Below are 14,191 nucleotides of genomic sequence, written 5' to 3' on the forward strand. Positions count from 1 at the left end.
CATGGGAGAAGGCAGAGGAAGAGGAGCGATGAAATTGAGAGAGAGACAGATGGGGTGAGTGTACATGGTAAGGAAAGGAGGATAAGCAAAAGAAAGGATGGGGAAAGTGAAAAAGAAAGAAAAGAGAGAGAGAGAGAGAGAGAGAGAGAGAGAGAGAGAGTCACTAAACGTGTACGGTATATCTGTTTAATCACCATGAGAGGTGAGTAGGAATTAAAGAAACAGTACAATCAGTAGAAACCAGTAGAATCCATTAAAAAATACATGAGGAGGGGACAGTACTGGCCAACCCAGCATCCAACAACCCCACTGACACAACCACATACAGTACAAACCCCTGACCGGACCACACTGAGACAGAGACACCTACCATGTTGTGTCCTGGGCCCTGGTCCTCTGCTCCCCTCCAGGGAGTCTAATGTCGTCTCCTCGTATCCCAGCGAAGTCTCACTGTCCTGGGGAACGGCCGGTAAAGTGGGCAGGGTCCCACGGTGGTGGTGGTGACCCTGCACCTGGCCCTGCACCGGAGGCAACATGGGGGGCACCGCACCCTGCACCCCCAATGTTGGGGGCGGAGGTGTGGGTGGCAGAGGGGCAGCTGCCGGTGGTGCTGCTGGTGGAGGGGTATGGTGAAGTGGCAGGAGCCCAGTGGAGAGGGGGCAGGAGAGGCTACGAGGTGGCTGGGGGCTGGGGGTACAGGTAGAACAGGTCCCTGAGCTGGATGTCGCTCCCTGGAGGCGGACCGGGGAATAGCTACCCAGCGGTGAGGGCCGGACCGAGCCAGGACCAAGGCGAGCCACCGCTGACACCATCCCATCACCACCACTACCCTGGCACCATCGCATCGAGTCTTCCCCTGGGTCGTTGGCGCCTTCACCCCCCTCCGGACCTCCAGAAGGCCCTCCACCCCGGGCCTGCATCCCAGAGACGTAGCCTGTCAGCAGGGGAAGCAGGGGCTGGGGCGGCTTGGAGAACTCGTGGTGGAAGGTGAAGGGTTGAATGGGGAGGGTGGTGGGACGCTGGTCTTTAGTGTAACGTACCACTGCTGAGCTGGATGAAGAGCTGGAGAGACCACCTGGATGCAGAGAGAGAGACAGAGAGAGAGGAAAGACAAGGCCAGGAAAGGTTAGCATTTTCAGTTCACACAATTCTCCATTTTAGCTCAGTCGTCATCCTCAAACCATATGCCCTGATAATAACTGTAAAACAGTAACCACATCAGATATTACACAGTCTGATAATAACTGTAACACAGTAACCACATCAGACATTACACAGTCTGATAACTGTAAAACAGTAACCACATCAGACATTACACAGTCTGATAATAACTGTAAAACAGTAACCACATCAGACATTACACAGTCTGATAATAACTGTAAAACAGTAACCACATCAGACATTACACAGTCTGATAATAACTGTAACACAGTAACCACATCAGACATTACACAGTCTGATAACTGTAAAACAGTAACCACATCAGACATTACACAGTCTGATAATAACTGTAAAACAGTAACCACATCAGACATTACACAGTCTGATAATAACTGTAACACAGTAACCACATCAGACATTACACAGTCTGATAACTGTAAAACAGTAATTGTATCAGCCATTATACAGTCTGTATTACAAAGCTAGCATTTAAGTAAATATTAAAGGTAATATTTTGTAAACATGTAGGGAAAATAAAAGTTAAGTTGAATTGATTCACAGAGACAAACACAAATCGCCCAGTCATGATCCAGAAAGCTGCTACAGTCAACAGACAGAGAGTTGTTAGTACAAACAGCCCAGACTGCCCTTCAAGAGACACAGTATACTATGACACACACACACACACAAACACACACACGGGCGGGGAGAGAAGACCTGAATAATACTGCGTCACTCTGTCCTATAGCAGAAGCACCAGAGATTGAAGAACGGCCATTTTTCTTCCGTCTGTCTCTCTGTGTGTATTAGTGGTGCGTATCAGTGGTGTGAGCGTGAATTTCAGCATGTGTGTTTGGTTCCACGATCCGGTCGCTGGGTGATCCACAGGGGTGTGTGTGAGGTCGGGCAGCGACATTGCGCCAGCTGTTTGTCTCAATTGCTCCGCCATGGAATGTCAGTCAGCCTGGGTGCAGTAACATATCTCTGTCACAAGGCGCAGTGTTGAGCAATGGGTGTAGTAACATGTTTTATCAAAGGGGCAGTGTTGAGCTATGGGATGTTGTAAGATGTTTTAACCAAAGAGGCAGTGTAGAACTATGGGTGTAGTAACATCCCTCAGCCACAGAGGCAGTGTTGAGCAATGGTTGCAGTGACAGATGCCAAAACAACACAGCCAGGACTGTGCTCTGAGGAAAGAAACAATGCCTCTACCTCTCATCTATATCTCTAGCCATCGCCCTCTCTCATCGATATCTCTAGCCATCTCTCTCTCAGCTATATCTCTAGTCATCATCTATATCTCATCTATATCTAGCCATCTCTCTCTCAGCTATATCTCTAGCCATCCAACTCTCTCATCTATATCTCAAGCCATCTCGGTCTCATTTATATCTCTTGCCATCTCCCTCTCTCATCTATATCTCACCTATATCTCTAGCCATCTCTCTCTCTCTCTCATCTATATCTCTAGCCATCTCTCTCTCTCATCTATATCTCTAGCCATCTCGGTCTCATTTATATCTCTTGCCATCTCCCTCTCTCATCTATATCTCACCTATATCTCTAGCAATCTCTCTCTCTCATCTATATCACTAGCCATCTCCCTCTCCCAGCTATATCTCTAGCCATCTCTCTCTTCTCTATAACTCGAGCCATGTCTCTCTCAGCTATATCTCTAGCCATCTCCCTCTCTCATCTATATCTCTAGCCATCTCCCTCTCTTATCAATATCTCTAGCCATCTCCCCTCTCATCTCTAGCTGTCTCCATCTCATCTCTAGCCATCTCCCTAACTCATCTATATCTCTAGCCATCTCCCTCTCTCATCAATATCTCTAGCCATCTCCCTCTCTCATCTATATATCTATCCATCACTCTCTCATCTATATCTCTAGCCATCTCCCTCTCTCATCTATATCTCCAGCCATCTTCCTCTCTCATCTATATCACTAGCAATCTCCCACTCTGATCTATATCTGTAGCTATCTCCCTCTCTCATCTCTAGACATGTTCCTCTCTCATCTATATGTAGCCATCTCTCTCTCAGCAATATCTCTAGCCATGTCCCTCTTTCATTTATATCTCTATCCATGTCCCTCTCTCATCTATATCTCTAGCCATCTCCCTCTCTCATCCATATCTCTAGCAATCTCTCTCTCTGTCATCTACAGTGGGGAGAACAAGTATTTGATACACTGCCGATTTTGCAGGTTTTCCTACTTACAAAGCATGTAGAGGTCTGTAATTTTTATCATAGGTACACTTCAACTGTGAGAGACGGAATCTAAAACAAAAATCCAGAAAATCACATTGTATGATTTTTAAGTAATTCATTTGCATTTTATTGCATGACATAAGTATTTGATCACCTACCAACCAGTAAGAATTCCGGCTCTCACAGACCTGTTAGTTTTTCTTTAAGAAGCCCTCCTGTTCTCCACTCATTACCTGTATTAACTGCACCTGTTTGAACTCGTTACCTGTATAAAAGACACCTGTCCACAACCTCAATCAAACAGACTCCAACCTCTCCACAATGGCCAAGACCAGAGAGCTGTGTAAGGACATCAGGGATAAAATTGTAAACCTGCACAAGGCTGGGATGGGCTACAGGACAATAGGCAAGCAGCTTGGTGAGAAGGCAACAACTGTTGGCGCAATTATTAGAAAATGGAAGAAGTTCAAGATGATGGTCAATCACCCTCGGTCTGGGGCTCCATGCAAGATCTCACCTCGTGGGGCATCAATGATCATGAGGAAGGTGAGGGATCAGCCAGAACTACACGGCAGGACCTGGTCAATGACCTGAAGAGAGCTGGGACCACAGTCTCAAAGAAAACCATTAGTAACACACTACGCCGTCATGGATTAAAATCCTGCAGCGCACGCAAGGTCCCCCTGCTCAAGCCAGCGCATGTCCAGGCCCGTCTGAAGTTTGCCAATGACCATCTGGATGATCCAGAGGAGGAATGGGAGAAGGTCATGTGGTCTGTTGAGACAAAAATAGAGCTTTTTGGTCTAAACTTCACTCGCCGTGTTTGGAGGAAGAAGAAGGATGAGTACAACCCCAAGATCACCATCCCAACCGTGAAGCATGGAGGTGGAAACATCATTCTTTTGGGATGCTTTTCTGCAAAGGGGACAGGACGACTGCACCGTATTGAGGGGAAGATGGATGGGGCCATGTATCGCGAGATCTTGGCCAACAACCTCCTTCCCTCAGTAAGAGCATTGAAGATGGGTCGTGGCTGGGTCTTCCAGCATGACAACGACCCGAAACACACAGCCAGGGCAACTAAGGAGTGGCTCCGTAAGAAGCATCTCAAGGTCCTGGAGTGGCCTAGCCAGTCTCCAGACCTGAACCCAATAGAAAATCTTTGGAGGGAGCTGAAAGTCCATATTGCCCAGCGACAGCCCCGAAACCTGAAGGATCTGGAGAAGGTCTGTATGGAGGAGTGGGCCAAAATCCCTGCTGCAGTGTGTGCAAACCTGGTCAAGAACTACAGGAAACGTATGATCTCTGTAATTGCAAACAAAGGTTTCTGTACCAAATATTAAGTTCTGCTTTTCTGATGTATCAAATACTTATGTCATGCAATAAAATGCAAATTAATTACTTAAAAATCATACAATGTGATTTTCTGGATTTTTGTTTTAGATTCCGTCTCTCACAGTTGAAGTGTACCTATGATAAAAATTACAGACCTCTACATGCTTTGTAAGTAGGAAAACCTGCAAAATCGGCAGTGTATCAAATACTTGTTCTCCCCACTGTATATCTCTAGCTATCTCCCTGGCTCATCTATATATCTAGCCATCTCATCTCCAGTCATGTCCCTCTCTCTTCCATATCTCTAGACATCTCTCTCTCATCTATATCGTTAGCCATCTTCCACTCTCATCTATATATCTAGCCATCTCTCTCTTGTCCTCCATCCACCTTTTTCTCTCTCTCTTTCTCTCTATTGCTGTCAACTATCTCTCTCATTTACTCCCTCTCTTTCTCTCTATTGCTGTCAACTATCTCTCTCATTTACTCCCTCTCTTTCTCTCTATTGCTGTCAACTATCTCTCTCATTTACTCCCTCTCTTTCTCTCTATTGCTGTCAACTATCTCTCTCATTTACTCCCTCTCTTTCTCTCTATTGCTGTCAACTATCTCTCTCATTTACTCCCTCTCTTTCTCTCTATTGCTGTCAACTATCTCTCTCATTTACTCCCTCTCTTTCTCTCTATTGCTGTCAACTATCTCTCTCATTTACTCCCTCTCTTTCTTTCTCTCTGTCATTTCTCTGTCTCTCTCTTGTCCTCCCTCCACATTTCTCTCTCTCTCTCTCTCTCTCTTGTCCTCCCTCCACATTTCTCTCTCTCTCTCTCTCTCTCTTGTCCTCCCTCCACATTTCTCTCTCTCTCTCTCTCTCTCTCTCTCTCTCTCTCTCTCTCTCTCTCTCTCTCTCTCTCTCTCTCTCTCTCTCTCTCTCTCTCTCTCTCTCTCTCTCTCTCTCTCTCTCTCTCTCTCTCTCTCTCTCTCTCTCTCTTCCTCTGTCATCTCTCTCGCTCTCTTCCTCTGTCATCTCTCTCACTCTCTTTCTCACTGCCTCTCTCTCTTGCTTTCTGTCATCTCTCTCTCTCTTTCTCACTCCCTCTCTCATCTCTCTCTCTTTCTCACTCCCTCTCTCATCTCTCTCTCTTTCTCACTCCCTCTCTCATCTCTATCTCTAGCCAGCTCCCTCTCTCTCGTCCTCCTTCCACTTTTTTCTCTCTCGTCCTCCTTCCACTTTTTTCTCTCTCGTCCTCCTTCCACTTTTTTCTCTCTCGTCCTCCTTCCACTTTTTTCTCTCTCGTCCTCCTTCCACTTTTTTCTCTCTCGTCCTCCTTCCACTTTTTTCTCTCTCCCTCTCTCTGACATATCTCTCTCTCTCTCTCTCTTTCTCTCTCGCTCTGTCATCTCTCTCTCTCTTTCTCACTCCTTCTCTCTCTATCTCTCTCTCTCGCTCTCTGTCATCTCTCTCTTTTTCACTCCCTCCCTCTCTGTCATCTCTCTCTCTCTCTCCCCTCACCCCTTCCTCTCTTTATTCATGGATTAATCAATTATCCAGCTAAGCGTTCTTTGCCAGCTCACCTCTCCTGTAGGCATCATTAAAGGGAAGGGAAAGGGGATACCTAGTCAGTTGCACAACTGAATGCATTCTTCTGCATTTAACCCAACCTCTCTGTATCAGAGAGGGGCTGCCTTAATGGATGTCCACAGCATCATAGCAAACACAACTTCTAAAGACTACACAACACATTGCAGTAGACCGATGCAGTTGAATGTAGTATGTATGATATTAATAACTAGTGATGGGCATTTGAAATGATTTCACAATTTAATAATATCATGATTTTTTTTCTGATATCCGTATAGTTGAAATACATGTGTTTTAAAGATACATATGTTTTTATATGTATTCTCGAATAATTGCCACTTTATTCTAATAAATATTGCTACTTTCTTGAAGTACTATCATGGAGCAGCTGACTGAACACATGGAGCAGCTGACTGTACACATGGAGGAGCTGACTGAACACATGGAGCAGCTGACAGTACACATGTAGCAGCTGACTGTACACATGGAGCAGCTGACTGTACACATGGAGCAGCTGACTGTACACATGGAGCAGCTGACTGAACACATGGAGCAGCTGACTGTACACATGGAGCAGCTGACTGAACACATGGAGCAGCTGACTGTACACATGGAGCAGCTGACTGAACACATGGAGCAGCGGACTGTACACATGGAGCAGCTGACTGTACACACGGAGGAGCTGACTGAACACATGGAGCAGCTGACTGAACACACGGAGCAGCTGACTGTACACATGGAGGAGCTGACTGAACACATGGAGCAGCTGACTGTACACATGGAGCAGCTGACTGTACACATGGAGGAGCTGACTGAACACATGGAGCAGCTGACTGAACACACGGAGCAGCTGACTGAACACATGGAGCAGCTGACTGTACACATGGAGCAGCTGACTGTACACATGGAGCAGCTGACTGTACACATGGAGCAGCTGACTGTACACACGGAGCAGCTGACTGTACACATGGAGCAGCTGACTGAACACATGGAGCAGCTGACTGAACACATGGAGCAGCTGACTGTACACATGGAGCAGCTGACTGTACACACGGAGCAGCTGACTGTACACATGGAGCAGCTGACTGTACACATGGAGCAGCTGACTGTACACACGGAGCAGCTGACTGTACACACGGAGCAGCTGACTGTACACACGGAGCAGCTGACTGTACACATGGAGCAGCTGACTGAACACATGGAGCAGCTGACTGAACACATGGAGCAGCTGACTGTACACATGGAGCAGCTGACTGTACACACGGAGCAGCTGACTGTACACATGGAGCAGCTGACTGTACACATGGAGCAGCTGACTGTACACATGGAGCAGCTGACTGTACACATGGAGCAGCTGACTGAACACATGGAGCAGCTGACTGTACACATGGAGCAGCTGACTGTACACACGGAGCAGCTGACTGTACACACGGAGCAGCTGACTGAACACATGGAGCAGCTGACTGAACACATGGAGCAGCTGACTGTACACATGGAGCAGCTGACTGTACACATGGAGCAGCTGACTGTACACATGGAGCAGCTGACTGAACACATGGAGCAGCTGATAGTAGCTCCGCTTTGATTGACCGACAATAAAAACAAGCTACACGCATGAAACGTGTGTGTAGGCTACCGGTGGGTATTTTTTATCGGGTGCACTCGAAAAACTGTCATAAAACTTTTGTATTATAAATAAATAAAAATATGTTATGGTCTATCCTAGTAGGCGAAGTAGGAGTAACCACATTTCCATCCACAGTTTTTATGCAAGTAAAGTCATATTGTATGAAAAAAATAATCATGACAGCATTGATGGAAACAGGAAGTTTCGGTACAATTTTATAAATGCTGACAGATTATTTAAATTGGTTTGTTCAACATGGTGGGATGTATTTGTGTTGGTAAAATGTATTATGCGTTGGAAACGCCTTTATGTGCAAATATTGATATAATAACCATCATATCGAAGTAAACTTGGAGTCACGTGATGATATGGTGTGTAGTCCGCCCAATACGACTCGGGAAAGCATGCAGATTATTAGGCTACAGATTAAATAAATGATGATGAACTTCACAGGGTGTGGATGAGCTTGATGCTCCTTTACAATAAATATTGAGGGTCTTATTCTGGTGACATGATGATCGATGCTTGATTGCCGTTTGACCCCCAAAAATATTCTTGCTCTTATCCATAATAATCTCATCATGTAGACTAGCTACCCGCAGAGCCTACCCACACTTTATCTGCCAGCTGTTGGCTAGAACGCAGGTGCCAAGACCAGGGTCGGCACACTTGCTATTTATCACAACAGTTTGTGACAAAACTATCGGTAGAGATGACAATGCGATGGAAAAACATAGAACATTAGATAACAAAAAAATTTGATAGTTGAAAATTTAAACGTAAAGGTACATTTTGTGTGCACTATGTCATCACGCACAGATTTTTATTACGCAACAAGTCTGCTTGGTGGAAACACTACGGGTGTATATTTTGTTTATGCGGATTTTAAAATATTTGCAAAATCTGTCGCCATGGAAACCTAGCTAGGGTCACAGATCATTTAATTACATTTTAGTCAAAGCCTTTTCATTGTTAAAATTTATATTATTTGAGCTCTTTTTAAATGATTAGCTATCATATATTCCAATAGTCTCTTACTTATACAGCATTAGAGAAAATGGTGAAGGCCTATAGTGGAGTGGATACTTGCTGTGTAACAAATGCTATTGTGTTCTATCTTCCTTCTCCTCTTCCTCATCTCTCCATTCACCTCTCTTCAGTCCTCCCTCCTTTCCCCCTTCTACTGTCGATCCACATCTACTGTTTCCCTCCTCTCCCCTCCTCCCCCTTATCAATTGTACAATCCCTTCAACCCACACCTGCGCCTAACGATACCAAATCCTATCCCCTGTCCTCAATCTGCTTCTAACCTGTTCCTATGTCACAGTACATTACAGGCTGTCACCATGTTTTACTGTGAGAAAGCACTTGGACATCAGGGTTGGCCTCTCTAGAGTGACTGGAATGTATGTTTCTCCCTCTCTCTCCTTCTCCTCTTTGTATCTCTCGCTCTAAGAACCCTGTGCTGGTTCTAGTAACTATGGTGATTGACGTGTTGCCAGGCTAGCGCAGTGCAGCTCGGCTTAGCTTGGTTTGGCTCAGTGGAATTAAAAAAGGGGATCTCTCTCTCACTGGAACGACGCCACTAGTATACTCCCTCCCACAGTCTGACTGTCCTACTAGAACATTCCATTCTCTGACACAATGTTCCACAGAGGAATTCATAGGAATTCCAAACACTGTTTATTTACTGTATTTCTATGGGCAGAATAGAACGATCAAGGTGTTTTTATAGGCAGACACACAGTGAGCCTCCTGCCACTGTTCATATATATATACTGTATATATATATATATATATATATATAATATATATATATATATATATATATATATATACAGTATATATATATATATATATACAGTATATATATATATATATATATATACAGTATATATATATATACAGTATATATATATATATATATATACAGTATATATAGTATATATATATATATATATACAGTATATATATATATATATATATATACAGTATATATATATATATACAGTATATATACAGTATATATATACAGTATATACAGTATATATATATATATATATACAGTATATATATATATATATATATATATATATATATATATACAGTATATATATATATATATATATACAGTATATACAGTATATATATATATATATATATACAGTATATACAGTATATATATATATATATATATATATATATATATATATATATATATATATATATATATATATATATATATATATATATATATCTCATCACCTGGTGTCACATACCCATCTCTTTCATCCTTCACATGCCTTGATCATATTTAGCCATTATTATTTGTTAATTGAAAATGAGAAAACATACAGGGCCAAACTCATTGATACAAAACTATCCAAACTAGAAATAAATGCCTCAATAACATAGAACTGTAACACATCAATATCATAGAACTGTAACACATCAATAACATAGAACTGTAACACATGAATATCATACAACTGTAACACATCAATATCATATAACTGTAACACATCAATATCATACAACTGTATAACATCAATAACATAGAACTGTAACACATCAATATCATGCAACTGTAACACATCAATATCATATAACTGTAACACATGAATATCATACAACTATAACACATCAATGTCCCCAAAACAACCTAAAACTGTATAAACTTACAACACTATAAACTTACAACACTATAACTTTATAACACTATAACACTATAACCTTATAACACTATTACAGTATAACACTATAACCCTATAACACTATAACCCTATAACACTATAACTTTATAACCTTATAACACTATAACACTATAACCTTATAACACTATTACAGTATAACACTATAACACTATAACACTATAACCTTATAACACTATAACCTTAAAACACTATAACCTTATAACACTATAACCTTATAACACTATAACCTTATAACACTATAACCTTATAACACTATAACCTTATAACACTATAACCTTATAACACTATAACCTTATAACACTATAACCTTATAACACTATAACCTTATAACCCTATTACTTTATAACCCTATTACTTTATAACACTATAACCTTATAACACTATAACTTTATAACCTTATAACACTATAACCTTATAACACTATAACCTTATAACACTATTACTTTATAACCGTATAACACTGTTACCTTATAACACTATAACCTTATAACACTATAACCTTATAACCCTATTACCTTATAACCCTATTACCTTATAACCCTATAACCTTATAACACTATTACCTTATAACACTATAACCTTATAACACTATAACCTTATAACACTATAACCTTATAACACTATAACCTTATAACCCTATTACTTTATAACACTATAACCTTATAACCCTCTAACCTTATAATACTATAACCTTATAACACTATAACCTTATAACACTATAACCTTATAACACTATAACCTTATAACACTATTACTTTATAACCCTATAACCTTATAACCCTATAACCTTATAACCCTATAACCTTATAACCCTCTAACCTTATAACACTATTACCTTATAACACTATAACCTTATAACACTATAACCTTATAACACTATAACCTTATAACACTATAACCTTATAACACTATAACCTTATAACACTATAACCTTATAACCCTATTACCTTATAACCCTATTACCTTATAACACTATAACCTTATAACACTATAACCTTATAACACTATAACCTTATAACACTATTACCTTATAACACTATTACCTTATAACACTATAACCTTATAACCCTATAACCTTATAACACTATTACCTTATAACAATATAACCTTATAACCCTATTACCTAATAACACTATAACCTTATAACCCTATAACCGTATAACCCTATAACCTTATAACCCTATAACTTTATAACACTATAACAGTATAACACTATAAACTTATAACCCTATAACCCTATTACCTTATAACACTATAACCTTATAACACTATAACCTTATAACACTATAACACTGTAACCCTATAACACTATAACACTATAACCACATAACACTATAACCACATAACACTATAACATCATAACACCATAACACTATAACACTATAACACTATAACACTATAACACTATAACATCATAACACCATAACACTATAACACTATAACACTATAACACTATAACATCATAACACCATAACACTATAACACTATAACACTATAACACTATAACCTTATAACCCTAGAACAACATAACCCTATAACACTATAACACTATAAACCTATAACACTATAACACTATAACACTATAACACTATAACACTATAACACTATAACACTATAACCTTATAACCCTAGAACAACATAACCCTATAACACTATAACACTATAAACCTATAACACTATAACACTATAACACTATAACACTATAACACTATAAACTTATAACCCTATAACCCTATTACCTTATAACACTATAACACTATAACCCTATAACCCTATAACACTATAACACTATAACACTATAACACTATAACACTATAACACTATAACCCTATTACACTATAACCCTATAACCCTATAACACTTTAACCCTATAACACTATAACACTATAATACTATAACACTATAACACTATTACACCATAACACTATAACCCTATAACCCTATTACACCATAACACTATAACCCTATAACACTATAACACTATAACACTATTACACCATAACACTATAACACTATAACACTATAACACTATAGCCCTATAACACCATAACACTATAACCCTATAACACCATAACACCATAACACTATAACCCTATAACACCATAACACTATAACCGTATAACCCTATAACCCTATTACACCATAACACTATAACCCTATAACACTATAACACTATTACACTATAACCTTATAATACTATAACCCTATAACACTATAACACTATAACCTTATAACCCTATAACACTATAACCCTATAACACTATAACACTATAACACTATTACACTATAACCTTATAATACTATAACCCTATAACACTATAACACTATAACACTATAACACTATAACACTATAACACTATAACACCATAACACTATAACCCTATAACCGTATAACCCTAAAATGTATTTCCATTCAAAATCCTATTTTCCCTAACCCTAACCCAAACCCCAAACCTAAACCTACCTGCTAACCTTAACCCACAACCTAACCACTAACCCCTTATCCTAATTCTAACCCTAACCCTAATTGTAGCCCTAACTCTAAACCTAACCGCTAAGTTTAAAATAGCCTTTGTCCTCATGGGGATGTGGGAAATTGTCTTTGATTTAGTATCTTTGTTGCATCTTAGCATCCCCCCCCCCCCCACCACACACACACAGTAAATTGGTGCGTTCCAAGCTGACTAGATTTCAGATTTTACTGCACACAGTAGCCAATGGTTGCATGACACGTCATTGATTGCGAAATCGACATCAGATTGCTATGTTCTATGACGTGGTTAGCTGATATAGATCAAACACCTATCCAGGTAGTTTGAGATCTGCCAGGCGACTGCATTGTAGTCAGTTTGGAACGCAATCATAATAATGTACTATCATTATAGCGCTTAACATATAATATTATTATTATTATAACCAGCGTTCTTACCTTCGGCCTTGGAGCGTGTCTCTCTGGCGCCACCACCAGGTGTGTGGCGGTCAACACTGCCCTGGCTGTAGCAGCGCTGGAAGGGCAAACTGTGGCTGTGGCTCGGACCCTGACCCAGGCCCTCCAGGATGGGGGAGAAGTCGGCCGAGGAGTGGGAGTGGGCCGAGTGGGTGGAGGAGAAGGGATCTGAACATCCCCCCATCCTGAGAGAAGGAGAGCCAGTGCTTCCTCCATTTTTCCTCTTGCTCTTAGCGATCTCTGCAAAGGAAGTGACCCGCGGCAGAGTGGACGGGCGCAGGGGGGCGGTGCCCTCACTGAGACGGACAGGGCAGCTCAGCATGCGCTCCAATGAGCCGAGCCGAGGGGGCGGGGACATGTCCAGGTTCCGGTCGTAGCTACGGGAACGGGGGCGGCTGGGCCCACCTCCGATGGGTCCTCGGCCAACCACAGGAGGGGAGATGTTGACGTACACCTGGCCCTCAATGATTGGGTCTGAACAGGCTCCACCCATCTGCTGCTGCTGCTTCCTCTTCTTCCCGTCCTGCTCGTCGTCATCATGTTCTTCCTCATCTTCATCACGCTGGGTAGAGAAGACAGAGAAGCTCTTAGAATAAAAGACAAAGAAACGAACA

The 14,191-nt window shown here is 41.2% G+C and overlaps 1 protein-coding gene across 1 annotated transcript in view; it reads right to left on the reverse strand.

Annotated features, from left to right (window-relative positions):
• rusc2 (RUN and SH3 domain containing 2) overlaps window positions 1-14,191 on the reverse strand; it is a 58,347-nt gene that overhangs the window by 27,280 nt on the left and 16,876 nt on the right. The window contains exons 4-5 of the mRNA XM_055887508.1: window positions 13,560-14,139; window positions 371-1,075 (exon numbers count right to left, since the gene is read on the reverse strand). Of these exons, the coding sequence (XP_055743483.1) occupies window positions 371-1,075; window positions 13,560-14,139 (1,285 nt within the window). The remainder of the gene's footprint in view (window positions 1-370; window positions 1,076-13,559; window positions 14,140-14,191) is intronic.

Source organism: Salvelinus fontinalis, chromosome 28 (genome assembly GCF_029448725.1).
Source record: "Salvelinus fontinalis isolate EN_2023a chromosome 28, ASM2944872v1, whole genome shotgun sequence".
In the NCBI taxonomy this organism is placed as follows: Eukaryota; Metazoa; Chordata; class Actinopteri; order Salmoniformes; family Salmonidae; genus Salvelinus; species Salvelinus fontinalis.